This window comes from Lycium ferocissimum, chromosome 10 (genome assembly GCF_029784015.1).
Source record: "Lycium ferocissimum isolate CSIRO_LF1 chromosome 10, AGI_CSIRO_Lferr_CH_V1, whole genome shotgun sequence".
Lineage (NCBI taxonomy): Eukaryota > Viridiplantae > Streptophyta > Magnoliopsida > Solanales > Solanaceae > Lycium > Lycium ferocissimum.
In genome coordinates, this window is record NC_081351.1 from 29,923,143 (window position 1) to 29,950,144 (window position 27,002).

A 27,002-nucleotide genomic window follows, 5' to 3' on the forward strand; every position below is an offset into this window, starting at 1 on the left:
TTTTTAAGACTTGTTTCAAATCACAAATTTTAAAAATATTCACTTGTTTCAAATTAAAATATCTAATGTCGCACAAGATGGAGGGAGTATTATTTTAAAATCCAAACTGAGCCTTAGGTCATAAATTTAAAAAATAAATTAGAAGTATAATTTGTGCCCAGTTATACACCATCAAATAAATAAATCAAGAAAGTAAAGTTCAACTTAAGTAGTTGCTAAAACAGGACGGTGAGTACTATGTTGTAGTTAAGTTTGTTCATTTTAGTCAAAACCAAAATAATTAAAAAAATTGACATTTGGTTTGGTTTGGTTTGGTTTGGTTTTAAATTTTAAAAGCGAAGTAATATTTGATGGTTATAGTAAAAAATAACCGAATAAATAATAGAACCAATAGATAATTATATACATAAAATTTATAATTATTTATATGTATAATATTAACTTTTCATAAATAATTAAAGATATTTTATACCTTTTAATTATTAATTTAATTTTTTGTCTACTTATTTTTTAAGGCACATTCTAAAAAATAAATTAGAAGTAAAAAGTAAAAATCTTTATCTATTTCGTGCCCAGTTATACACCATCAAATATTTGAATATATCAAGAAAAACGTAAAGTTAACCAACTTTATTATTTTATTTAGTATGTTGCTAAAAATTGGTTTGGTTATGATTTTTAGACGGTGAGTACTATGTTGTAGTAGTATTAACGGAGTTGTTCAGTTGTATGTACACGTTTTGTCCCTCTTAACACACCATTTGCTTCCATGTTTTTCGGCTTAACTGAATCATCAAATTCATCAACCTAAATGGTATTCGTCTTAGAGTAATCTTTTTCTTGCCGCATTATGTTGAATAGTTCCATTTTAGGTTAATTTTGTGTAGAGGGAGCCTAGGGAACAAAGGGTTTTTGTGGGTGATGCTCTTTTGAGTTAATTTCGTGCTCTTGAGCTCCTCTAGGTCGTTAACCCTATAAAAGTATGTCTTTTTGTTTGTTATTGAAGCCTATTTTTAAGACATTGTATAATATTAATCCACTTTCATTGTTGTTGATATGAATCAGATGATTTCTTCAAAGTGAATGATGGTTATTTAAGGATTTACTGCCCTTCTGAAGTGTAACTTGTTTGTGATCCACCCACATTTCTCTGATTTAGGTGTGCCACTTTATTATCCAATTCATAAATAGATGTCTAGGTGCTCCTTTTCTTTTTTTTGGATAAGCAAATTTTTTTGTTCATTGGCTAATTGCCACTGATTTAGTGCTGCTCGGAAGCTTTTGATTCTAATTTATGTTACACGGTGGACTGGAAGTATTTTAAGTGTCAATTTTAAATGATTCACCTGAAGGTTGTGCCTCAATTAGTAGAAGAACAAGCGTAGCACATTTTACAACCAAATTAAGGAAATTTTTAGGTGTTTTTTTGTGAATGGTTTCTCTGGAATCTTTGTGAAGAAATTTTCCAAAAATGTGTTTCTCTGGAATTTTCCAAAGCTATTTTTTGAGGATGTGATTCTATGGTGTTCTCCACTCACAAATCTTCCAAAACTAACTATCCAAACACATTTTCGTTTTTCATGGTTAAAAGAAAAGTTTTGTCAGAAAACTTCTTTCAAAAGTTATCTGAACAACTCTTATAAAATTCTGCAATGAAAACATTAGCAAATTGATGAAGTTAGTAATAAGAGCATCTCTTTTCAAAACAACATTTGAAATGTTTGCATCTGGTGATGGATGAGTTTAATATGCTAATGAATTTTAACTCAGCATTTTCAGAAGGTACAACTTTGGTGGTGAAGGAATGAGCAGTTCTTTTGGTAAACACTAAACAGCTATGGTTTGAATGTTTATGCAAAGCAGATGATGTTTATGCAAAGCAGATGTGCGCCTCCTGTTACTCTGTTGATGCTAAAAAATTCTGCTACTTGGTGACTTATTGTTACATTTGTGATTTGTCCCTTTTTTATGAATCAGGTGGACCGGCTAAAATCCTCAAAAAGAGCTTTATTCGGACCTCTCTGAGGCGTGCCGTCTTTTCTGATCTCATTACCAAAAATGAGTGTTATGGTAAGTTGTGTGATTCCTTTCACTGTGAACTGCACAATGTTTTTACATGCGCCACTTCATTTACTTCCTTTCATTGTTTTCACCTACATCTGCTTCTTTTCTACATTTTCTGATGATAATGTCCCTCTAGTTTTAAATTTATGTGTTATAGTTCTTGACTGAGTAAATTACTGTGTTTACTTTTTGAATGAAATTACTGTACTTTCTACCGCAATTTTAGTGGTCGATATCAATCACTCAGCTCTGATTGCATGATGATGTTGTGCAATGGGAAAAATAAATGCAATAGCTAAATGGAGATAGGCAATACCAGCCAGCCTTAAACTCTGTGTTTGTGGATGAAATTCCCTTCGGAAGAGTTCGAATGGCCGTTCCCACCCCTTGCATTAACAATATATGAGTATTTGAATCAGGGACATAGCTCATAATTGCATAAATATTGGCCAGCATATCTATAACTGGTCTCTTAACACAAATTATAGTAGCATCAATTATTTCCTTTTTTTTTTTTTTTTGAAAAAATTGTTGCTCTGAGTGCTCTTATCTGAATTATGTTGTTCTTGGTTAGAAAACTCCGAGTGATGATCTCTATTTTTTTGGTTGTCATATTAACATATTTGCTTCGTGTAAGCACTCCTGGATGCAAGTACGTGTGTTATAAACTGAAAATACATGTTTATCATTTGAATGAATGCCCGCTTCTTTGTTTCTATGCAGAAGCAACGTATACCATCCAACTTCCCTTGCAATGCAGAACTTGAGGTGGACAAGATCAGCAACTTACCAGCACCGATTGTCGACAAGATTTTGTCTCATTTGTCACTTAGGGATGCTGTGAGGACAAGTGTCTTGTCCAGTAAATGGAGATATAAATGGGTTACTCTTCCAAACCTTGTATTTGACAATCAATCTCTTTTGATCTCTTCCCAAGACCAAACCTTCATAAAAAATAAGATAGTAAACATTGTTGATCATGTTCTCTTACTTCATTCTGGTCCCATACACAAGTTCAAGCTTTCTCATCGGGATCTTCAAGGGGTGTGTGATATTGATAGATGGATTCTCTTTCTCTCAAGGGGTTCCATGAAGGAATTTATTCTTGAAATATGGAAAGGACATCGCTACAAACTCCATTCTTCTATATATCTTTGTCAAAAGTTGATCCACTTGGAGCTTTTTAATTGTCTTCTAAAACCTCCTCTCACGTTCAGTGGTTTTAAAAGCCTGAAAAGCCTCGATCTTCAGCACATCACCATGGAACAGGATGCATTTGAGCATCTCGTATCAAGCTGCCATTTACTTGAGCGGCTTACACTGATGAATTTTGAGGGGTTCTCTGATCTTAAAATCCATGCACCAAATCTCCTCTTCTTTGACGTTGGAGGCATCTTTGAAGACATCAATTTCATGAACACATTCAATCTTGCCATCGTTTCTATTGGGTTATATGTAAATCCTGGATTTGACAGAAATCTTTCTCTAGGCAGTGCTGGAAATTTGGTCAAGTTTTTTGCTCATTTGCCTTGTCTTCAAAGGCTCGAAGTACAGAGCTTCTTCTTGAAGGTATTCTTCCAGTAAAACTTTAGCATAAAAAGATGTTTCACAATCAAAAGTATGGAGCTGGATCTTTTATTTTCTGGTGTTTGGTTGTCTGACGTAATGCAATATCATTAGGGCCAACCGAATCATATAATACTGCCACGTGAAAATGACTTGTGTCCTACAGTACAAATCGTATTTTATTATGAATCTCCAACTGTCACTGCCCATTAGTAGTCATTACTCCTTATTTGAAACAATTGTAATCGCCCTTTGTTATCTACTACATTTTAAATACACCGTCATCAATCTTTGCACTACTTTCTACCACTGCCAATGGCTTCATTTTAAGTTCGCTGGAAAATCGTTAAGAATGGGTTTTCTCTTGAAAAGATTCCCTGCTGCTGTATAATATATCTTGTGCCCAACCTAACAGAGCCTTGCTTTTATTTTTATTTTTTTAACTACAACGTAAAATTAAGCTAATGGTTGCCTTTTCCAAGTTCATCTCCCTGCTTTATTTATTGGATGCTTGAAATAGAGAAACTCAGTCAATCTTCGGAATAAATGTTTTACGTTGCATATTATGCTCATTACAAATGCATTACATTGTTATGCCCACAGTATCTGGCTGATGGTAAGGTACCAGGAAGACTACCTACGCCTTGTGACGAGCTTAGTTTTCTTTCGATACGCATAAATTTCAACCATTTGGATGAGTGTCTTGCAGCACTTTGCCTTCTCAGAAGTTCTCCCAACCTACAAGAGCTTGAGATGTTGGTGAGTTTCTGATATCACTTGTACTTAAATAGGACCAATCATAAACTGGCTTCAACATCCTTTACTGCATGGATAGTTGCAGCATGTATACTTCTTACAGCATCTGTTGAACTAAGTTCTGTTGCGGTTGTCTTTTTGTAGGCACGCACAGAAGAACAAAGTGCTTTGAGAACAGTTTCCGATGTTGTGGAAGAGAATTATCAGAATTGTCTGTTTAATCAATTGCGGCATGTTAAGATTGCCGGTATATCTGGCCTTAAACAAGAGCTGAATTTCATCAATTTTCTGCTTGCAAATTCACCTATTCTTGAAAGGATGACAGTAAAGCCAGCTTCAGTTGATGGTGCATGGGAGATGCTAAAAGAGTTGCTTCGCTTCAAGAGAGCTTCGGTACAAGCTGAAATTATTTACCTTGACCCTTAATTGATAGCATGTCTTGGCTGGGGAGCCTAAGGCCTAGTAAGATATAAGGGTGTCTACTATGGAATTTGACTATATTAGTTCAGCATCTCGTGTAGAAACTGAGCTAGACTGTCTGATGAAACTGATGTTAAATGAAAGCACCAACGTGATCGGCGGAGGGATTGGAAACAGAAAGATGATCAAAATACTGAATTTTTTTTCTTCTGTTGGTCAGTGTTTGATCTCTGAAAACGTCCTCGTAGAAGTCATGAAGTTTCTGAACAATACAACTAGTTGTATATTTGTACTACTTCCGTAGATTGGGAGATGAGTTCAGAGAGCAACAGATCCCTCTTGTTCTTCTCTGATGTTAAACCCCAATGCGTGTGTTGTGCTCATGTTGGAAGTGTTGTCAAACGTGTTATTATTGTCTTGAAGAAGGTAGTAGAATTAACCCCTCTTATTATTGATCTCTTACATTCTCGTGTCAGTAATTTTCGGTATCTTTGATGGTGATACGAAGTGAGAACCTTCTCTTTCTGAACATGTGCCCTCAGAATGAATTCTAATGGCCCTGGGGCCTTTATAAAGACGTGAACAGGGTAGAAATAATGCTTACTGGCCACTGTTTCAGCCCTGAATTGAAAAATAGTCACCGACCCAAAGTTTCAAAATTGGAGCTCCACGGCATTATACTTGTGCAATTTAAAACTTGAGGATAGTGACTATTTTTCAATTACAAGAACTGAAAAGCCGCTACTTTGTGAATTTTGCCCGGTGAAAGCATATTTCTCTCCTGGTAGTGGAAAAGGTTGAATGGCTTGAGCGTTACCACTGAATATTACTCCTAGTAGTAGTTGGAACGAGCATTTCTTGAATAATGGAACCAGCATTTATTGAATAAAGGTTTACCAAATTAAAGTCTAGTATAACAAATTGACCATAACCAATGTTAACCATCGGCAACATACTAAAAGACATATGAATTTAATACATAACTTAAAATTTGACGATATATTAACTTTAGTTAGGACTAAAACATTAGTAGCGCATTACTTTTTATCATGTCATTAAGGGCTCGTTTGGTATAATGGATAAAGAAAATAATCCTGGGATAAAAATATAGTGCCGCCTTATTCCACGTTTGGTTGTATTAAAAACTCGGGATACTCGGGATTAGTTATTCGGGGATTATAGTGTTTTTTTATCCCACATTGAGGGTGACATAACAATCCCGGGATAACTAATCCCGGGATAACTTATTTTCTAACCAAACGAGCCCTAAGTCTACAAAGTTTGTCTACATAGGCATAAAGTTGTTGTAAGCATAGAGTAATAGCATCCTATGTTAGTTATTTTACAAATCATATATAATTTATTATGTATCACGAATATATGTAATCTTATTCACATTTTATTACTTATAAAATAACATACAAATTGTAGCTAGTAATTTCATCATTTGAGTTTCAGTATTAAACACATACACAGTTTGATACATTGTACTGCTTTTTTTTTTTTTCTTCAAAATCAAATAAAACCAATCTTTCTCATAGATTCCTTCTGGACTCTTTTTCAAAAATAAAATAAAAATTGCCTTGGCTATAGGGGATAAGAGATTTGGGATTAACCTTGGATACGTTATTCCTTTCAACCAAACAGGCCTTTACCCATCCTCTCCTCTACATTATCCACTACTCTCCACTTGAGAGATACATAGAGTTTCAAAAATGGCGATTTCCATCGCTTCTCTCACCTCATCCTTTGCATCTCTCTCATTCTCTTCTCAAATATCTCAAAAACCCTTTACCTTATCCCTCACACATTCAAAGCAGCAATTGTCATTATCTTCCAAAATACCTTCACTCGTAGTATCAGCTTCCGTAGCTGAAGCACCAGAAGAATTGGAAACTCGAGAGGATTTACTGAAGCTGGTGAAAAGTAGACTTCCAGGGGGTTTTGCTGCACAGCCAATTCATGGAACTGGGAGACGTAAAAGTGCAAGTGCTCGTGTTGTCCTTCAGGAAGGTTCTGGTAAAATCATCATCAACTATCGTGATGCCAAGGTAACCTACTTCACTCTCACCTTCTTAGTTCCACTTACTCTATGCTTTGCTTAATATAAATTGATTCAAAATACGGGTTAAACAAGTACTCCTTCCGTCCCAATTAATGTGGCACCGTTTGACTTGCCGAAAAGTTTTAAGAAATAAAGTAGTAAGACTTTCGAAATTTGTGGTCTAAAACAAACCTCATAAGGTAATGGACTTGATAGAGAAATTCATAGGACCTAAATAGGATAGGAGAATTGATAAGGGAAATATAGAATTAGGTCTAGTTATAACATTGTTTGCTAGAATTTTGTGTTGAATAAGTGTGACATTTGGGCACCCAAGGTTGTGGCTTTGTTTTAAATGAAGTGGGTTGAGTTTATCCGGTGCCTGTGCTGGTGGGAGGTAGCAGGTACTTGGCGTAATTAGTCGAGGTGCACACGAGCTGGCTCGGACACCACGCTTATAAAAAGAAGAAGTGTGAGATCTGAAGAACGTAATGTACCTTAATTGAATGGAAAAAGGCAACATATATCCGGGATAAAAAATAGTTGTCTTTGGGATTGTATCTGTTGTAAATGCAGTGTCATGGAAAATATGGAGCAATATATGAACTTTCTAGAAGAGATAGGAGATTTGTAGTTTTGGCATGGCATCGGTGGTAGTCAGACTTTTGTATCCTGTACCATCTTGGTACTTTTTTTGTTTTAATAAAATATTACCTTATCACCAAAAAAAAAAAAAACCTTAATCGACAAAGTGTTTAACATTCGATGAAATGTACGAATTAGAGCAGAATGCTTGCTGAAGATTAGCCGATCCCAACTAGTTTGCCATTGAAGCTATTCTGTTTTTATGGGGGAATTATCTGTCATTAGAAAGAAAAAATTATTGCAGATGATAATTTGGAGAAGTTTTCTAGTGGTCTCAAACATCTGCATTATGTTCAGTTTCATACATGAAGCAGGCAGCCATTGGTTTACATGGATTGATCATGATTCTCAGGTGTCTTATTTAGAAGTTGCTGAAGTGGTCACTTTAAATCAATGCAGATAGAAGGATTTTGGAACGCACATGGTACTTCGTAATGTTCTATGAGAAGAAATGGATATATTGAGGGACAACTCTCTTTGAGTTTCCTGGGAAATGCGTGCATAAACTAGTTTTCCGGACCATTCGTGCATATAACAGAAGCATGAGAAGAACACAACTTCTCCGTTTCAAATTACATCAATAAAAGCATGGCCGAAGTTGAATAATCAAATTAGATAAGTAGGACGTGCTAAGCTAACATGAGGAATTAAGTTGTGTTTAGCAGACTTGAAAACCCTTGGGATCAACGGGTGTATGAAAGTTGCGCTTTTATGATGCTGCTATGTGAATAAAAAAGTGCTTTTTTAAAATTATTGAGTTCTCTAATTTGTATACTCGAGGTCCTTTGAGGCAAATCATCAACATTTTGATTAGCACTGCCTGCTTCTTTTTGTATGCAATGTACTGCTTTGTTGCTTTGTTATATGAGGCTTAACATTTGTCATAATTTGCAGGAGTATCTTCAAGGAAATCCATTGTGGATTCAATATGTTAAAACTCCATTGGCCACTTTAGGATATGAGGCTAGCTATGATATTTTTGTCAAGGTGGAAGGCGGTGGTCTTTCTGGGCAGGCTCAAGCAATCTCCCTTGGTATTGCTCGTGCACTCCTAAAGGTTAGTGAGAGCTATAGAAAACCATTGAGAGGGGAGGGTCTGCTAACTAGAGATGCCAGAGTTGTGGAGCGGAAGAAAGTTGGTCTCAAGAAGGCTCGCAAGCGTCCACAATTTTCCAAGCGTTGAGGTTACATTCCAAATATATTCTTTTTTTTCCTTTTTCTTTGTGTGCTATTCCACTGAAGAACACATGTGCAAGAGCTTCTAATGCATTTTACCCACGTTTTCTTTGCTTTCCCTTTCTAGGTTGGTACTTACGCATTGTGGCTGCATTTGGTAGAAAGGTATGTAAAATGATCCTACTTCATTGCTGTAGTGAGTTAGAGATAGATTAAAAAAAAGATTGACGATGAGCATTAACATAGGTGTCAGCCAGAGATGATGTTAAATTTTTGCAGATGTGATTGTTTCTTATTTCTTGTTATTTATTCGTAATTGATTGATCACCATGAAAATCCTGGACATTATGGATTCCTCAACGCACTTCTGTTATTCCTTTGCAAATAAATGAACGATGTAAACCATGATTTGTGTCTGTAATCCTTTTTCTACTTTTGGTTTGCAGATTTGCTGGTTTATTGACCCAGATTGTGGAAAGAACGTATCAGTGATCTGATTTGACTGTTGAAGATCAGGAACTGTTTCAGATTTATCACTCAAATGCTTTTTGTAAATTTTGTATCAGTCCTGACTCAGAATTACAATTTGTTCTGTTGAAGGTATTGTTGGGTTTAGTTTCTTGTAACTGGTCTATGTCACGATTCACATGGTAAACATACACTGGGACGGTTTAATATAATTCTGGAGATTTTTGTTCAATGGTCGACCTGGAATTAGAATGAATATTGAGCATTCAAATAGTCGATTATAAATAGCTACGGATTGAGATGTAGTAGTTAATTAGCCTCTCTTGTCTTAGTTATACAAAATCCAAAGGTTGGAGGGGGGTGGGGAAAGAAACGAACTAGCCTATTTCTGTCTTAGTTATACAAAATCTAAATGGTGGAGACAAAAGTTGAGTGTAATGATAATGAAATATACACACTTTGACTATCTATCATACTATCTTGTAATTCAAACGGGAAATACGCCAAACTTTTCCCCTAAATGTCTGAGTTTAGAAAATGATGTTGATTTTGATTGGAGTGTGTTTTCACTTTTCATAAGGTAAATATTCGTTAAAACAGTGTAACGTTGAAATAGAAAATTATGTAGTGCTTGCGATCAATTCATAGTGGCGGGCGATAAAACAATATTTATCACTATGTACACTTTTTTGTTTAAACTTTAAAGTTGATTTTAGGTTGATGCGCATTAAAGTTAATTGCCATTTCCATTTGAACAATTGGTGGAAATAGTAAAAAGTGTTACTATCATTTCAAATGCTTAAACACTAGTAGATACTCCCCCATTAGATAAAAATTTCCATCTTTGTAGTATCTACAACATTAGTACTTTTTCCTTTTATTTTGACCCTTGAATCTTTTTTTTTTTTTTTTTTTTTTTTTGTGTGTGTGTGTGTTTTCGGTAAGTTTCTTTAAAACCTTCAGCTGCTTATAAAGTATAAACCGTGTTTCTTTCTCCAGTATCACAAACCGTGTTACTTACCTTCCATTTGGTGATAATTTGTGTCAAAAAGGGGAATCCTTCGTCCCACTCGTTAACAACAATCTTAAATAGCAATGTTTGTTAATTGAGTAATATCTAACCCACATAACAAAGGTGAATGCTTTTAGTCCAAAATCCAATTACATTTTGGCCGCAATTTAGGGAAAAATGTAGTGAGTGCTACTCTCTACAAATTTGAGAAAATTACCAAAAGAAGTTGAGAAGACAAGGTTCCACCTCAGTAGTTTTTACTTCCCAGACTTTCAAGTCACCACAATAACAACAACATTAATATACTAATAAAAATGATAAAAGAATTCTCAATCACAATAAAATTAAATCCATAAATAGATAAAAGATGAAGGCAAGAATTAGTTGTCCAGTTATATGGTTAAGCGCCTTTTCTTCTACTTTCTTCACCTCCACACTATTTACGGTCCACCTTCACTCTATTTTAAAGTATTATATGGTTAACCATTGACCAAGGATTTCCACTAAACAAAGTACCTATATAAGGCCAAGACCATTGCAACAATCAAAATCACTCCACTTTTCTTTTCAACTTCACAGGAAACCACAAATCAACAACCTTAATAACAGCAAAAAAAACAACACACAGACAAAGATTCTCTCTTCTTGGAGGGGTTATTTGCTGTCCCCTCCATAAATTCGTCACCAATTCTTGCATTGGTGACGAATTAAAAAAAAAAAAAAAAAAAAGCAAATTCCACTTTCATTTTTTCTGCAATTTTCACACACTTTGTCATACTTTCATTTTTGGGTTCTGCATAAATATGGCAATAGATGACATGTATGGGAGCAGTGATGAAGAATATTATAATGGAGGGTACGATGATGAGTACGAGTCTGATTATGATCGTGACCCTGAACCTGAATCTGATGATGATTTGGCCTGTGGCAAAGCTCCATCATGCAGGGTATAACTTAATTTTTTTTATCCCAAAATCATTTCTTTTTGATTTCTCTCCATTTGATTATTGTTCCCTTTTAATTTATGATAAGGAGTAAAGCCCCTAAGGGTTAATATTTTTTGTTAAATTTGTTAATCAAGTCAAGTTCTTGAATTCTCCTTACATGGCTGGTAAAGGATGGGTTTTTTTTCTTTTCTTTTCTTGGTTATTAGCCTGAAAAGTGTTTTTTGAAAAAGTACTTTTTGGGAGTACCAATTTGTGCTCGGCTAATCAATTTGTACTTGATAAGGTTCCAAAAGTGCTATCGGGAAAAAGCTGCTTTTTTTAAGCTTATGAAAGACAATTTCTGCAACTACTACTTAAAAGCACTTATCTTTTTCCTAAGAGCTTGGTCAAAAACTTCATCTTTCTGAAATGACCACTTCTTGAAAAAAAATAAGCACTTTTAGGTTCCCATAGCTTGACCAAACAGGCACCAAACAGGCTATAATTAGTAAGATAGGTTTGCACTATTGAGTGAGCCTTTTTAGTTTGTGTAGAAATGTGTATCACTAGAAAATTCAGAGAACCTCTAGTGTTAAAGAACTCATAATATGTCTTACATGCGTCCAAATGGAGAGGGAGACATATTGAAGATTCATATAGGCATGGGCGGAGCCACCTTAGGCGAAGGGTGGTCCGGTGCACACCCTTCGCGGAAAATTATGCGGTGTACATAGGTTAAATGTTAGCTATTATGAGTATATATTTAATTTTGCACACCCTTAACACAAGTGAGAAGAAAATTTGCACACTCTTCACCAAATTCCTAGGTCCGCCATATAGGTAATGCCAAATAGTTTGGGTTGTTCCTATTGTTTGCTCTGTTGAATGATTAACAACTACTGCGTAGCATCTTTGATGTTATTAAGGTAAGGGGGTTATCCGACTTGTTGTTTGTGTGTATATTGTGAACTTCTGGTAAAATGACATCAACTCCCTCTAATTTAGTCATAGAAATATCTATTGAACTTTCAGAACCTATAAGGCAATCTTTAACACTTCACAAAAACCAGTTATATGATGGCATGGAGTCTTGGATGCAACTACTAATTGAGAGAAAAGGACAATGCGAAATGGCCCTTCAATTATGCGATATTTGGTATTTAATATGTTGAGAGTTGTGTGCTGTTTTCTGTCTTTTTGAATATGAAAATTTAGTTCTTCTTTTTTGGTTGCAGGTAATCCGGAAAGAGTCCCTTTTAGCAGCGCAGGTTAGTACATATTTTGTCGCTGTTTCTTGTTTTTCATATTTTGTCGCTATTTGTTTCAGAGATGTGAAGCATTCCATAAAATTTGCAGAAAGAAGATTTACAGCGTGTAGTAGACTTGCTTTCTCTGAAAGAACATCATGCACGAACCTTGCTTATTCATTATCAATGGGATGTTGATAAGGTCTTTGCAATTTTTGTTGAAAGAGGGAAAGAAAAATTGTATGCAGAAGCTGGTGTAACACTAGAAGAGAAAGATGAGAATCCTGCCACCGACCCCTCAACTGAATTTACATGTGAAATCTGCTTTGAAGATTTCCCTGCTGAGCAAACAACGCTTATGGAATGTGATCATAGGTTTTGCAATGATTGTGAGCATCTTCCACCGCCTCATCTCTCTTTGAATTTGCTTTTTTGTGACTCATATGTCTACCCGTTATTCAGCATACACAACGCTGATAACTTCCTTTGCAGGTTATTTTCCAGTCATTTTATATTTATGTTATCATGTGTTACCTGTATGAAAAAAATAGGAATTAGTGATGGACAAATTTTGTAGCTAAACAGAAAAATCCGTCGCTAATCCTGTTTAGCGACGGATTATCAGAAAATTTAGTTAGTACGAGCAATTTAACGACGAAGTTTGTTGCTAATTCTAGTTTTCTTTTTCGTACTCATCATTAATTAATGGAATCAATCATATGTAGAACTTCTTTACTTGGTCATGTTGAAGGTTTCTGCAATTCTATCTTGTGTGACAGTGATCGTTTCTCGTTTTAAAATCTAGATAGCTAGATCCATTTTGATTGAATTTCTTCGTGTTCTCAGTTTTATAGGGTCTTGTCACCCCTATTTTTAGATGTAGCCTAAAAGTTGGTTTTGGTTTTTTGTTCATTGTCTTCTTACAGGTTGGACGGAGTATTTCATAGTAAAGATAAATGATGGTAAGAGTAGACGTATAACATGCATGGCTCAAAAGTGCAAAACAATCTGTGATGAAGGAAAGATTAGGGATTTGGTCACAACAAAGGATCCTAATTTGGCAGAAAAGTTCGATCGTTTTATCCTAGAATCATATATTGAGGACAATAAGAGGGTTAAATGGTGCCCTAGTGTTCCTCATTGTGGCAATGCAATTCGTGTTGAGGATGACGAGTACTGTGAAGTTGAGTGTGCATGTGGTCAACAATTCTGTTTTAATTGCTTGTGTGAACTGCACTCACCGTGTTCATGTGCTATGTGGGACCTTTGGCTGAAGAAGTGTGACGATGAAGCTCCAACTGTCACTTGGTTGTCAGAGAAAACCAAGCATTGTCCAAAATGTCATAAGATTGTGGAAAAGGATGGAGGATGTAACCTGGTAACCTGCATGTGTGGACAGCCATTTTGGTAAGACTTATGAATTAGATTTTTCTGTACTTGTAATATGCAGCTCTAGCCGTAAAATTTTCATTTCCATATATGACTCTCTCCGGTTCAATTTTTTTGTCTTAGTTTGACTAGGCACGGAGTTTAAGAAAGTAAAGAAGACTTTTGAATCTTGTGGTCTTAAATTAAATATATGTATAATGGAGCAAAATGCCCTTTAATCTTGTGATCTTAATCATGCATGTGGGATATTGAAATTAAAGAGTTGCCAAATTTGGAAATATGCAAAAGAAAGTAAGACAAACCAATTGAAACAGAGGGAGTAGATCACTAATTTTCTCTTACTGTTGCTTATCATATTAACATTTCTGTAAAATTTGTTTTGTTCTTCGTAGTTGGCTCTGTGGTGGAGCTACTGGACTTGAGCATACTTGGAATAGTATAGCAGGTCATACTTGTGGCAGATACAAAGCAAGCCATTTGAAAAGTGAGGATAACGTAGAGGGCTATTGGCGCCTTACTCACTATTTTGGTCGCTATAAGGCTCATATTGATTCATTGAAGATCGAAGCATCTGAAACGAAGCAAAAAATACTTGATAAAGTTTGTAGCCTTGAAGCAAAGGAATTCCTCCAATTAAAAGATTTCAGCTGGGCAATGAGTGGATTTTATAGACTGGGCCGATCAAGGCGAGTTGTCGCCAATTCTTATCCATTTGCATACTACTATTTCGGTGATCTGTTTGCGAATGAAATAACGAAAGAGGAAAGAGGGATAAAGCAGAACCTTTTTGAGGACCAGCAGCAGCAACTTGAAACAAATATTGAAAGACTTTCAATGTTCTTGGAAGAGCCATTTGCTAACTATCCTGAAGATAAGCTTGTGGAGACAAGAATGAAAATTATTACTCTCTCCACAGTAACCGATGACCTCTGCAAAAACTTGTGAGTGTAAATTACATATATTTTGCTGCAGCAAGTATATCGTTTTTTATGTGAACCTCATTCCTCAATTTTAATTTTTCAGGTACGAGTGCATTGACAACGATTTGCTGGTTCCTCTACAACAAACTACTCATACGATAGCTCGTTATAGATCCAAGGGTGTGGAGAAAGCATCAGAACTATAGATTCAGATATACTCGTAATGTATCTTTACTATAGAGAGCGATCTCAAGTCTCAACGCAAGGCATGGAAAACAATGCAGGTTGCACTCCTTTTATCCATATATAGTTTATCTGACTAAAGAATTTTCATAACTTGAAATTGCCATGCAGTGCTGAGTGAAATTTGCAAGTTTTGAGCATTTGGATGGTGTCATTTTTGTGAAAGATGGTTCCCTAACTAGTTTAATGAACATTGGCAAGCAATTGTATTCTTATTGTTAGTATAGCTAGATTGTATTTTTCGGAGAAAAAGGTTTAATAGAGGGTTATAGTCACATGAACATAAATCCTATAGTTTTAGGAAGAGGACCAGATATAAGTTTTGCCAATGTATCATGTAGAATTATCAGAACAATGTGATAGCTCAAATAAGAGAACAATTCTGTGTATGTTTTACTGGACAAATGATTTGATTATCAACCAATTCTATTTTTTTATGACTAATTACTAACATACTTTTAAGAACGTAGTCAAATTTAGTCTAGAGTACATCAACTGAGCCCGATCACTTGGCAGCACTTTCAAAAGATTAAACTTGTGTTGGTGGGGAAAGCCCAGATAGCAAGCTACCTTGATGAACCTTCCCCCTTCAAAAATTGAGTTAATATCGTGTGGTGAATGACCCACATATCAAATATTAAACTGATAAGAACAGATACTACACTTGATCTTAGCCAAAAGGCCGAGAAAGGTATGCTTTTCTTTGCAGAAGGGTTTTGCACTTTATAGCTCCTCTCAGCTGTCTACTTATTTGCTTCTTTCGGTGTGGGACAATGAGAATACTAAGATAGCAAAGGCAGAGTAGCTTGAAACGCGTCTGATCAACTATAGAAAGTGTAGCTGATATTATGCATCTGCACTTTTCCTATAAACACGAAATTAGGAAATGAATTGAACGTATAAACACGAAAGCTTAAATTAGGAAAAGAAGTCTTCTTCATCTCTACTCCCTAATTAATTTCAATGAATATTTTTTAACAACGCAAGTATTAAAACTCATCTTTAGTTGATGCAAGTCTTCTTACTTTTTAGAATAACATCTAATAATCCTTAAGTTAACGGTCATGCTCAAATATCTAGTTCTTAAGAACAAAGACCATCCAAACAATGAAAATCTGATTCTCAATGAAATTTCAAACATGAAGCAGGCGTTTGGACATGAGTTGAATGATAATTGCCAAAAAAAAAAAATGAAGTTGAGTTGAAAAAGAATATTTTGAAGTAACGTTGAATGAACTAATATGGATTGGTAATTATCTTTTGTTTCAATATATTACTTGTATCTATACGGCGTCATAGTCGTCTGCAATTCACTCCCAAGAATATAGTCATTCCTAAAGTCAGGTCAATCTTACGAGATCCTTTCTCATTGAACAATGGCGGGAGCAAATCCAACTAGAAAAACTCACAACAAGCTTAGGGATAATCAAACTCGAAGTGATGACTTACCACGTCGAGGTGACACTCTGCCATTAAGTTATATATCTTTCCCGCTCCATTTTTCAAACTTAGAAAATTTCTATTCCAAGTTTAGGGTGAAAAATTGACACAATATATAACCAAATAAGCTTTTTGAAAAGAAAAAAATTGAAAAAAGCAAAAAAGAAAATGTTCAAAGGGCTCTAGGGAGCAGGGAGTAACATTTTATCTTCTATGTTTTCTAAAAAAATCTTATCAAGCTTGGCTAAGGCAGTAACACTTTTTACTCTAGGGGTAACTCTTTCTAAGATGCACTTGAAAAGGCAAGAGCCGTCTAATGAAGAGGGCCCTTAATTATTAAGCCACTTTAAGTTCACAGAATAAGATCTTCCAACTCCTCGAGTCATGAAATTTATAGAACTATGCTTATACCTAAAATCATCTTTACTCTCAGATAGAATTTACGGCAAAAGATTGTTAAAGACGTAAGTGGCTACATGAAAATTTGTAATCCTTACGTTTATATTATGTGACATTATTATCTTATTAATCTGTTCTAAAGGACAAAAAAAAAAAAAAGAGAAAAATACTAATTTTATAATCATATAAATACCATTAAGTTAAGTTTCAAAATTCTACAGCTACACAAATAAAATGACTATAAGACCACTAGTTTTAAAGATCCATTTTCCTCCTAAATCTTGTATTGATTCAACTTATGTCATAAATTGGGATAGATGGTGTATATAATAAGGCATCATTTGGTACGCAAGATAAGATGAGATATCACAGGATTAAGGTTGGAATTAAATACGCGATAAATTTAATCTCAACCTTAATCCTAGAATTATAATTCCATCTTATCTCATTAAACTTGAATTATATTATTTCAAAGTGAAATACCAAAATTATAATCCGAAATAATTAGTCCGCGAACCAAACGACCCTAAGTCACTTCTAATAAAGGAAGATCCATTGGAGGGCAAGTCTGGTGCAGCCTAAAGAATAATTCCCAATAGCATATATTTTAGTTGTTGCAATTAAAAAGCTTGTAGTTGGACTTTGGAATGGGCCGGCCGGTCCGCTTCTAGTGTGCACCTGTCTCTTCCCTTCTGCCGACGATGCGCTCCTGGCCTTAATTGGTCGGGTCGTGCCTCCGGCGCTATTACTTTGAAGAAATTAGAGTGCTCAAAGTAAGCCTATGCTCTGTATACATTAGCATGAGATAACATCATAGGCTTTCGGTTCTATAATTTGCTAAGAATGTTTTCATTAACTAAGAACGAATTTTAAAATTAAAGGAATAATTGCTCTGTCCTTTTAGTAAATGTAACTAAAAAAAAAAAAAAAAAGGATTCACTTCTGCCTCTACTCTGATAAGAAAAGAAATACTTATATCAGATCAACACATCATACAGAAAGCTCCGTACAACGTCGTTTTGGAATCTCCGTCAACTCACGGCCGTTAAATGTCGTCGTCGGCGTCGATGTTAAACAACAACAGCGTCGCAATTAACGTCTCCGACGACGAACCCGACGAATTCGCCAATAAACTTAGGGCACGTGCTCGAAGAAAGAGAAAGAAACTTAGCCACCGTAACAAACCCGGGTTTTCTCACATTGTCCTGAAAAAACTCCTTAAGTGGTGGCCTGTTTTGCTCTTCTTACTTGCCGCAAGTCTTCTTGTATTTGAGGCATCTCGAATTGGAGGAAAACCTAGTCAGAAATCGAATCAGGTGAAAGGAAATAAAGTTGATAAGGTTGTTGAGAAGAAAGTGCCTGCGAATTTGAATCGTGTTGATCCGGTTACTCATGTTGTTCATGGAGTTAGAGAACGTGAGTTTCCTTTTTTGTTTTACTGTAAAGTTTCAGTTTTAAAATTTATGATATGAATTGATCTAATTTGCTCCTGTTTGGCCGTTGTTTTTGAAGTTGAAACTTGAAAATTTGAAATGAAATTTTACATGCATTGTGTATGAAATGCTCCTCATATAATGATTTAAAGTGTGAATTTAGGATTTGATAGGCTGCTTCTGTAGTCTTTGGTCAAGTATCCGATTTGAAGCTCTAAATGTTTCTGATTGTTGCTAGGCATAAGTAAAATGATAAAAATCTGATCTTTACTATCTCAGATGCTTTATTAAGAATCATCGAGCCCTCATTGATATCCCTTCCTAGGATAGACCTCGAGAAAAAAGAAGGTTGTGGTTGGGAGTTGGGATATTAGTTCATATAAAACACTAAAACGTTGTTTTGTTTACGACTATCTTTCTGATAATAAAAGTATGTTTCTGATTAATAGAACACTAAAGAATTTTTTTGATTATGTATGTGAAGATTTGTATAATTGCTTTGGAGAGACTTAAAATGCCCTGTACTCGAGATAGAGATAATTAAATTCTCCACGTGAAAGCATGTTTCAATGTGAAGGTACTGATAAATATACTCTTCCTTGTGGTTTAGAAAACCTTGCTTTGTTCTTACAAGAAAGAGACTATACTCGTACTTATACAAAAAAGAATATGCTCGTCAAGTAGCCGGATAGAACTGGTGGTACTGCATCTATCAAAAGTCTGTGATCTATGTCAGCCAGAACATGTTAAGGGCTGCATTTCTTGAAACACAGATAGCAGTAAGAATCCCTTGACTCTTCATAAATGCCGACTCTTTCACCTTCCATTACCGACCCTTTATTTGGTTTAGTCTGAGCAAGCTAAAGGATTACTTTTATCATTTAGCTAGCAACTGAAATTTCCTTAAGGATATGTCTATTGGATTCAACCTCTATTCCCTGCTTACCCTGAATATACTGTAACTAAATTTGCCCGCACTTCGCGCAGTCATGAAAGACATCTTTAAATTTATGAAATATATAATTTTAGTGAGCATAATCGAGATAGAAGAGATAATGTTTTAAGCACAAAGATAAAAAAGAAATTTTGACATTGACAATAAAGTTACTGTGGTACCATGGATCAATTGAAGAACTACACGCTAAAGCATCGTGTGTAGCCATAAAAGAAATATCAGTACCTCAAATGGTAATGCATTTGCATCAAATGCAAGAGCAGCAGAAACAATTTTCAAATCCTCGCTATCCCGATGAGTTCAATCATGGTAACTAAAAATCATGAAAATCGGAATGGAGTATTGCATTCTGCTGTTGGTATCCGTATGTAAACATATGCTATTTCAGTTTGAATGCCGACTCCATACAACGAATAGATCTCCATGTCAGGAGCATTTGGTAACCTACAGAACATATCAAATCAAAAGAAAATGCAACTAAGAACAAATGCTCCTCATGGACTTCCAAATTTGATTAAACTTTCTGAGAACTCAGAAACGGGGGAAAACAAAAGAGAACCCGAGAGAAGAGAATCTAAATGACAGTTCATACAATTCCCATGAGACGCAATAAACAAAAGTATCTAAAAGGGCTTGTGATCTTAAGTTATGTAGTAGCTGAAGAACACAACCACTTACTTCAATACAACCACTTACTTCATCAAAAAAAAAAAAAGTTATGTAGTAGCTGAAGAACACAGAGAGGTGGCATACAAGTACAGTTAACCTTCCCCCTCAATCTTTAAGAGATAGAGACCTACTGTCAGTAAAATATGTGACTTATTTAGCTTGTTAGTTTTCTCAAATGTAACATTCATAGAATTTTAGAGAACATAAGAGACATGAGATGTGCTTTTCAGAGGAAGGTAAAGTATTTTATCAAATACCACTGAGATAGTACAGATTACAGAAGATATGCGCAATAGTAAAAGACTCCCTTATCTGTAGAGGGACAAAAAATAATTTTTTTTCTTTTATTTTTAAGTTACTAACCTAGTACATCTTGATTTGCTGGCTTTAGAATCCTCTTTCAATTTACCAGTTTCAAAAAAAAAAAAAAAAAAAAAAATCTTGATATGCAAACACGTTATCAATTATAAAATTGGAGGAAAGCAGAGATGAGCAAAATAACCAACCTCAATAATGTCTTTGGATAACATTAGCTTATTTAAAAACATAAGAAACATTAGAAATACCACAGTAAACTTTTAAACTTCCTCCGTTAGAAAGGTCTCAAGGAGACTATTCCTACCTCCAACCACACTCTAATCTAGGGAGGAGAAAGAGAAATAGATAATGGTCTAGCAATAATGAAAATTCTTATCCAAGTGAAAGCTATTGATTTTCCTGACCACACAATGATAGAGCATTACTGCCTTAAAGTGTCGGTTCTTTCTTCAAATCGGAAACTGTTACAATATATGTATATATATTTTTTTTAAAGTAAGATAGTGAAGACTGTAACTGTACAGGAAAATTTGGTTTTGATTCTTGAACTTCAACCTAGACAGTTATAGACGCCCTTTTCATCCTATCTGAAAGGATTCAAGTAACAACTTCATTATAGGGCACTAAAGCAAAAAATGAGAGGTCTTACTTTGTTTCCAATGGATTTGACCAGTAATTGTAGTGTGAATTTTCAGTTTAATTGTAATAGAAGTTCATCTACTAAAAGTAAGAAAGGTTTATTGAAAAAAATTATCACCTCAATCAGTAAACAAAGAAAGGCAGACAAATTTCATAAGATTTTTTGTACCTGTATGCATAGACTTTTTTTTTTTTTTTTTTTGAATTGCCTCTAAAATTGAGGGTGAATTATTATTAACATCTGTAGATGTAGAAGACCGGACCTGGATATACCCAAGCCCAAAGAACTATATGAATCCACCATTAAGCTTTCAAAAATAGATTTGAACAAATGAGGAGTTCAAACTTCCCGTTAAACTCCTCATTTGTTCATTCCCATCACCTATGCCTTGTTTCTTTGGGTTTATCCTAAAGTTTGGCACGTATAGACTCCTTATCTCCCCCAAAAAAAGGGACTTGCTGGAAACCGACAAAGTTTACCGATAGGTTGGGCAAGATCTCTTAAACTTGTTTTCCCGAATAGTGGCCACTAAATTACATGCAATTTCACATTCCAAGGGTAAGAAAAACGCAAAGACCAGAACTCTATGATTACTCACGTGGTTTCGGGATGTAAACAGTCTTGATCCCTTCATGACTTGCCTCACATAGCAATCAGTCCAGCTGCTTTGCATATCCTTATTCATTACTTCCTTCTGCATCCAAAAATCTACTATAATGGTTAGCTTTCACGGTTCTAAAATCATAAGTTGATATCAAGCAAAATATGCAGTCATCAAAAGATAACATCAAAGCGTTTCAGTTAAATTGTAGTCCATAGAAGTCCATATACTAAAAGTAAGAGGTTTATTGAAAGAAATCACCACCTAAGTAAAATAGATAAGGTCGACAACTTTCATAAGTTTTTTGTCTATTGTATAGATTTCTTATCCAAGAAAAAAAAGGACTTTCCCGAGATCTCTTAAACTTTTTTTCCCAATAAACAATGGCCGCTAAATTACATGTCCATTTACATTCAAAATGAAAAGAAAAAAGCAAAAATCAGAACTCCAAGTGTACTCATATGGTTTTCGGATATCAACTGTTTGATCCCTTCATGACTTGCCCCTTAACTAACATCAGTCCCGTTGCTTCACAGCTTCTTATTTTATACTTTCTTCTGCATCCAAAAAAATCTACAACAATGGTTAACTTTTAAGATTCTCAAATCATAAGCTGATATCAAGCAAAATATATAGAACATTATGGAAAGAATTCATCATCATTCATAAATCAATTGAAGGACCAAATAGAAAATGTGAACATATTCACATATCTTAATTAAATTTCATACACACCTGAAGAAATTGTGAATAACGTAGTTCCCTTTATTTGTCTTATAGAAAAACTTCATAGGCAACAATATCATGGCAAAAGATTCTAATATGATACTTTCTTGAAAACTGTACTTCTAATAATTTCAAATGGCTGCAATTTTCACACGAAAAATAATAATATGCTAGAAGTGAAAAATAACTCGAGAAGACGAATATACGTCCCTGTTCAAAGAATAAAACATCAGATGGAGCATCAGCTAAATCGAATGTGTTAGCTTTTTATATCGAATAATAATATAGCCTACATTATATCAATTAACGAAGAATATGTACTGAAAATTCACGGAAAAGTTTCAGCAAATGAAAACATATGTGAAGTAATACCCTGCATTCATCGTCCCAGTCCCATTTGTGGTCCTCCCTCTATACTGCAGCGAGAAATGGTTTTTTAGTCCTTCACAATTTATTTGTTTAATTTTATGAACTTTTTACAAGAGATATTCATTTTTTATACATAAGAGATCTAAAAAAAAAATACACGAGAGATCTGAAAGGACCTTTTCTTCTATTCAAAATTGTAAGAGGGAAAGAGATCTCATTTCGAAAAATAACAAAACTTACTTGTTAATGCGCCTTTTGGGGGTTTCCAACATAGGGCAGTGACTGTTACTAGTTTGTAATTAGTCGTGAGTCGGGAGTCGTGACTGTTGCAATTTAATTAATACATTAAGTTTGTATGTAAAAATTAGGTTAAAAGGCAAAAAAAATGCCAAAAAAAAAAAGAAGATAAATAGCATTCTAGGCCTTAGAAAGCGCCACATCACCGGGCTATGTCCTGCAATTATATAAATATATAGATTAGGATCCCAAACCTCAAGCAAGCCGACTAAAGTTTAGACTATGTTGTCATAGAGATTTTCCATACAAAACTTGCCAAGGTAAGGTTTTCAATTTGTCCGCAAACTAGCTTTTCTTTTGAGTATGGATGGTCCGAGCAAAATTGAACTATTAAAAAGAAAACAAAGAAAAAAATCCAACGGGGAGTGGGAAAGGCATCATTTGCTTCTGCCCGGTAGAGGGGTTTGGGTGTTGAGTTTGCCAAAATGAACAGAAAAAAGAATCTCCTAAATTGAGGTGCACATGACCTCAACCATCCTGATTAGCAACTGCACGCTTAATTTCAAAGGATGAATAATCACGTAAGAAAGAGGCCTATGCCATTTCCATTCAAATGTTCTTCACCTAAAAAATGTTATAGTGAAATACATAACTATCAGACGATTTTACTGGAATACAAGTGAATGAGGAAAATTGTCGATGAAATAAGGGACCTGTTAAGCAAAAAGGAGTAAGAAATAAATTCAATAAAAATGCTGAATTTAGCCTCACTCCCCCAATCCCCATCCACTATCTTGAAGGAAAAATAGAATCTTTAGAGGATGCGGAAAGGGGAAGAGTGGTACGGGGTATTTGTATTAAGATGCCCCTTTTCGGTGGAGGTGGATGAAATGCCCTTGTTATAGCAACCCCGAAGAAGGGGGATCATAGGTAGATGTCCCTCCAAATGAACCAATCTCAGGATACACCATCACCCTTCAGTAAAACCAAATAACTGTGTTGTTAATCAATCACAAGAAAATCAAATCCGAATGATACTTGGGAGTTATTACATGAGAATCAAAGATATAGGAGGAATCATAAACCTTGGTGCTAAAGTGATCTAGTTGACATATGGGAGATATCACTTGGCTTTTCTTCGGTTTACTACTGTATTCAGCATTCTTTTGTGGTTTATTACATGATGATTTTGTTATGTACTAAGATATTTGAAATTCTTGTCAAAGTGGCTATGTTGTTTGACCGTTGTCTTCAATACTGTATAACAAATCATGGATCTCGCAGCTTGCTTGAAGCTACTAGCGGCAGAAGAACTTGAGCATCTGGATTTCCCCGTGGATAAAGCACCTGCCGATCCTATTAAACGGGTGGTATACATCACAGAGGACAGTCCTGCTTCTGTAGATGAGGGTAGGCCATTTGAGCAACACTTGGAGGCCTCAAGATTTAATCTATTCACAGGAAACCAAACTCTGAAGCAAAGGGATGAAAGTTTTAAGGTTGTCGACCTGCATCTTCCTTTTTGGTGATCACCTATTTACCTATAAAATTAATTTACGTATCCCTTTCTTTCTTCTTCTTTTGACAATTTGCCTAAGCATTATCTCAGGTGAAAGAAGCGGCGTCCATTCACTGTGGTTTTTACAGTGATAAAGGAGGCTTTAGGATTTCCATTGAAGATAGAAGTTATATGGAATCTTGTAAAGCAGTGGTGTCGACTTGTGCTTTTGGTGGTGGAGATGACCTCTATCAACCCATAGGAATGTCAGAGTCATCTCTCAAGAAGGTTATTTTTGGGATTGTTAATGCTCATGAATGGTTTCCAATCTTTAGTTTACACTATGTACAATTACACTTCAATTGTAAAGTAGTTGGGCAATGAGATTTAAATGATGTAGGACACATTAGTTTACTCAATGTTGTTGGAATTAAATGATGCAGGTTTGCTTTGTGGCTTTTTGGGATGAAATTACACTTGCATCACAAGAGGCAGATGGCCATAAAGTTGGTAATGACCGTTATATTGGAAAATGGCGCATCATCCTTGTTAAGAATCTACCATTCACAGACCAAAGGTTGAATGGTAAAATCCCAAAGGTATGCCTGATTCCTCAATTTCTTGTATTCTTTTCCTTGTTACACTGAAATATCCTAATACCTGAAGTGGAACTTCTGGTATCTTGTCCAATCCCCAATGACAATATTCTTCTCCATGAGGTGTCGAGCAATAAAGGCGTCTTACAAAGTTGAAGTGTGATGAAGCAAATTGGGATGATGAACAGTGTTGAAGATTAAAAATGTCGAAAAACAAACTTGTTGGCTTTTGATGCATCCTCTTAAGATTTAATAATTGGACCATGTATCATTTTGGAGGAGAATTTCCATCATGTCACCTGCATACCCTCTATGTGGCTAGAACTGCTTGATTTTCCATTTTGTTTTTTGTCTCCTACCTGGGTTCCTTGTTACCAATTGCATTTTTTGATTGATGATAGCATCTGGAGATTCCGTGCCTTTGTTGTCATTGGATCTAGCAGATCCAATTTTTACAACTTACAACTGTGTAATGTGGAAGTAAAGAGTCATGGTCTCCAACTTCATAAAAAAAAAAGAAAAAAAAAAAAAAAGATTCATGGTCTCCAATTGTGGGTTTCAGGATGTTGACCAAAAAAAGTGGTTTTGATGCTTTTGGTCCAATGTTCAGTCCCGAATACTCTTTCCAATACAGTTTCAAGTTTCCTATATTTATCCCTCTAAAATTGTTAAAATGGTAGGATGAATTAGTATGAGCTTGAACATTTTACTTGCGAAATGATATATAAGGATTTAATTCATGTCTAAATTAATCAGATGCTGGCCCATCGTCTCTTTCCGAATTCTAGATATTCCATTTGGGTAGACTCAAAATCCCAACTTAGGAGGGATCCGTTGGGTGTGTTGGAAGCTCTGCTCTGGCATTCAAGCTCTGTACTAGCAATTTCAGAACATGGGGCTCGGAGTAGCGTGTATGATGAGGCAAAGGCTGTTGTCAAGAAAAACAAAGCCACCCCGGAGGAAGTGGCGGTGCAATTAGCTCAGTACCGTCAAGATGGCCTCCCTGAGGATAAGCGATTCAATGGGAAGAAAGGTAGATTTCTCATTTCCTTGTCAGCTGAGTTGAGCTTACCCATGATTGTTATCCACTGCATAATTGTTGTACTGCTTTACCTAAATTCCTTAAATGAGACGGCTTATTTCCTCCCACTAGATAATCATTCTCTCACACTCACATATCTGTACAGCTCTAGCTGAGGCTTCAATCATTGTGAGAGAGCACACTCCATCGACTAATATGTTCATGTGCCTGTGGTTCAATGAGGTGGTTCGCTTTACATCTCGTGATCAACTGAGTTTTCCGTATGTCCTTTGGCGGTTCAAAGACTTTAGGAACATTAATATGTTTCCTGTTTGTACACGCAAGGATCTTGTCAATAGCATGGGTCACATAAGAAAAGCGAAGCCTCTAACAAGTTGATGTATTATTCGTTGTTTGCACAAGAAAGATGAAACAAGAATGCGAGGTCTTTTCTCCAAGTTTCGGGCATATTTGCTTCCTCTATTATGTGTGCTGATGACGTTGAAGAGAGAGATAGGATTAGTAGTCCTATTTATTCTTCAGAATCCAAAGGGCACTGTTTTTTGCAGCCCTGGTGGGATAGGAAGAGGCCGAGAGGGTATCATCAACAGGAAGAAGAAAGAAGCAGTGATGCATGTTGTGTATTTGAACAAACTGGCCTACTTTTGGAAGGTCTTTTTTTTTCAAAATCTATTTTTAATTCTTTGGTCATCCCTTCTTTGCTGAAAATGCTAAATTTGTTGGGTATCCGGCCAGAGTTCGCGTTCTACCGTGTTAATATTGTGGCGGATTTATCAAATTTGAAGCACCAACTTTAGCTCTCTTGAATTCCTGCAGGATTTGCTGTAAAATATATCATTGGATATTCGGTTACTTAATTGTAGGTGAAAAATTGCTTAATTCTGTTTGGATTAGCTGATTGTAAATAGCTGATAAGTTTTTAGTGTTGAAATTGATTTTATATTTAAGCAGCTATGTGTTTGGTTAAAAGTGCTGAAATTGCTTTAGCTGTTGATTGTCAAAAGGACCTAAAAAACCTCAATTTTTTAAGAAATTATAAATTTAGAAGTATTCTTGTAAAGAAAAGTATGAATGATGGTTCCAGAATGAAGAGGACGTTAAGAGTTTTGTTTTGGAAAAGGCATTTTGAGAATTAGTAAAAATTGGGAATGGCCAACTTGTGGCTTTTGATTGATTTTAGCTTGTAAGCCAATTACCTAAGCTT

General features: G+C 35.4%; 4 protein-coding genes and 1 pseudogene across 15 annotated transcripts; 4 read left to right on the forward strand and 1 right to left on the reverse strand.

Annotated features, from left to right (window-relative positions):
* Positions 1 to 681: 681 nt before the first annotated feature.
* Positions 682 to 5,254, forward strand: LOC132033291 (F-box/FBD/LRR-repeat protein At1g13570-like). 11 transcript variants are annotated; one of them, XM_059423225.1, is made up of 7 exons: positions 700 to 814; positions 1,066 to 1,159; positions 1,771 to 1,885; positions 1,978 to 2,070; positions 2,788 to 3,633; positions 4,234 to 4,389; positions 4,531 to 5,254. In XM_059423225.1, exons 4-7 carry the CDS (start codon positions 2,059 to 2,061, stop codon positions 4,810 to 4,812), a joined length of 1,296 nt encoding a protein of 431 aa, XP_059279208.1. In that variant the 5' UTR covers positions 700 to 814; positions 1,066 to 1,159; positions 1,771 to 1,885; positions 1,978 to 2,058; the 3' UTR covers positions 4,813 to 5,254. The 11 variants fall into 11 exon arrangements, with proteins under 11 accessions (XP_059279206.1, XP_059279208.1, XP_059279211.1 ...); XM_059423228.1 differs by having other exon boundaries at positions 1,780 to 1,885; XM_059423224.1 differs by lacking the exon at positions 700 to 814 and adding an exon at positions 828 to 980.
* A 1,171-nt stretch (positions 5,255 to 6,425) lies between these two features.
* LOC132033292 (small ribosomal subunit protein uS9c) lies at positions 6,426 to 9,370 on the forward strand. The gene is made up of 4 exons (XM_059423236.1): positions 6,426 to 6,857; positions 8,390 to 8,678; positions 8,798 to 8,835; positions 9,117 to 9,370. The coding sequence occupies exons 1-2, from the start codon at positions 6,522 to 6,524 to the stop codon at positions 8,675 to 8,677; spliced, it is 624 nt and encodes a 207-aa protein (XP_059279219.1). The 5' UTR covers positions 6,426 to 6,521; the 3' UTR covers position 8,678; positions 8,798 to 8,835; positions 9,117 to 9,370.
* Positions 9,371 to 10,641: 1,271 nt separating this feature from the next.
* LOC132033293 (probable E3 ubiquitin-protein ligase ARI2) lies at positions 10,642 to 15,326 on the forward strand. Of its 2 annotated transcripts, XR_009408696.1 has the most exons (7): positions 10,642 to 11,097; positions 12,312 to 12,344; positions 12,433 to 12,712; positions 13,250 to 13,730; positions 14,105 to 14,653; positions 14,736 to 14,916; positions 14,987 to 15,326. XR_009408696.1 is itself a non-coding variant. In XM_059423237.1 (6 exons), exons 1-6 carry the CDS (start codon positions 10,954 to 10,956, stop codon positions 14,836 to 14,838), a joined length of 1,590 nt encoding a protein of 529 aa, XP_059279220.1. In that variant the 5' UTR covers positions 10,643 to 10,953; the 3' UTR covers positions 14,839 to 15,326. The 2 variants fall into 2 exon arrangements, 1 of the variants encoding a protein (XP_059279220.1); XM_059423237.1 differs by having other exon boundaries at positions 10,643 to 11,097; positions 14,736 to 15,326.
* A 73-nt stretch (positions 15,327 to 15,399) lies between these two features.
* On the reverse strand, positions 15,400 to 15,570 carry LOC132035604 (U2 spliceosomal RNA; annotated as a pseudogene).
* A 2,072-nt stretch (positions 15,571 to 17,642) lies between these two features.
* Positions 17,643 to 26,748, forward strand: LOC132033295 (probable hexosyltransferase MUCI70). Its single transcript, XM_059423238.1, has 6 exons — positions 17,643 to 18,130; positions 23,947 to 24,161; positions 24,272 to 24,448; positions 24,604 to 24,759; positions 25,513 to 25,789; positions 25,944 to 26,748. The coding sequence occupies exons 1-6, from the start codon at positions 17,764 to 17,766 to the stop codon at positions 26,174 to 26,176; spliced, it is 1,425 nt and encodes a 474-aa protein (XP_059279221.1). The 5' UTR covers positions 17,643 to 17,763; the 3' UTR covers positions 26,177 to 26,748.
* Positions 26,749 to 27,002: the final 254 nt, after the last annotated feature.

What these genes read in the sequence shown, in the direction of transcription:
- LOC132033291 (XM_059423223.1), top strand. An exon ending in TACAGAGCTTCTTCTTGAAG is followed by an intron (nt 3,634 to 4,233) that starts GTATTCTTCCAG and finishes TTATGCCCACAG; the next exon opens with TATCTGGCTGATGGTAAGGT. An exon ending in TACAAGAGCTTGAGATGTTG is followed by an intron (nt 4,390 to 4,530) that starts GTGAGTTTCTGA and finishes GTCTTTTTGTAG; the next exon opens with GCACGCACAGAAGAACAAAG.
- LOC132033292 (XM_059423236.1), top strand. Translation starts at nt 6,522, where the DNA reads ATGGCGATTTCCATCGCTTCTCTCACCTCATCCTTTGCATCTCTCTCA. An exon ending in TCAACTATCGTGATGCCAAG is followed by an intron (nt 6,858 to 8,389) that starts GTAACCTACTTC and finishes CATAATTTGCAG; the next exon opens with GAGTATCTTCAAGGAAATCC.
- LOC132033293 (XM_059423237.1), top strand. Translation starts at nt 10,954, where the DNA reads ATGGCAATAGATGACATGTATGGGAGCAGTGATGAAGAATATTATAAT. An exon ending in AGTCCCTTTTAGCAGCGCAG is followed by an intron (nt 12,345 to 12,432) that starts GTTAGTACATAT and finishes TAAAATTTGCAG; the next exon opens with AAAGAAGATTTACAGCGTGT. An exon ending in GATGACCTCTGCAAAAACTT is followed by an intron (nt 14,654 to 14,735) that starts GTGAGTGTAAAT and finishes TTAATTTTTCAG; the next exon opens with GTACGAGTGCATTGACAACG.
- LOC132033295 (XM_059423238.1), top strand. Translation starts at nt 17,764, where the DNA reads ATGTCGTCGTCGGCGTCGATGTTAAACAACAACAGCGTCGCAATTAAC. An exon ending in TGTTCATGGAGTTAGAGAAC is followed by an intron (nt 18,131 to 23,946) that starts GTGAGTTTCCTT and finishes TGGATCTCGCAG; the next exon opens with CTTGCTTGAAGCTACTAGCG. An exon ending in GCGATTCAATGGGAAGAAAG is followed by an intron (nt 25,790 to 25,943) that starts GTAGATTTCTCA and finishes ATATCTGTACAG; the next exon opens with CTCTAGCTGAGGCTTCAATC.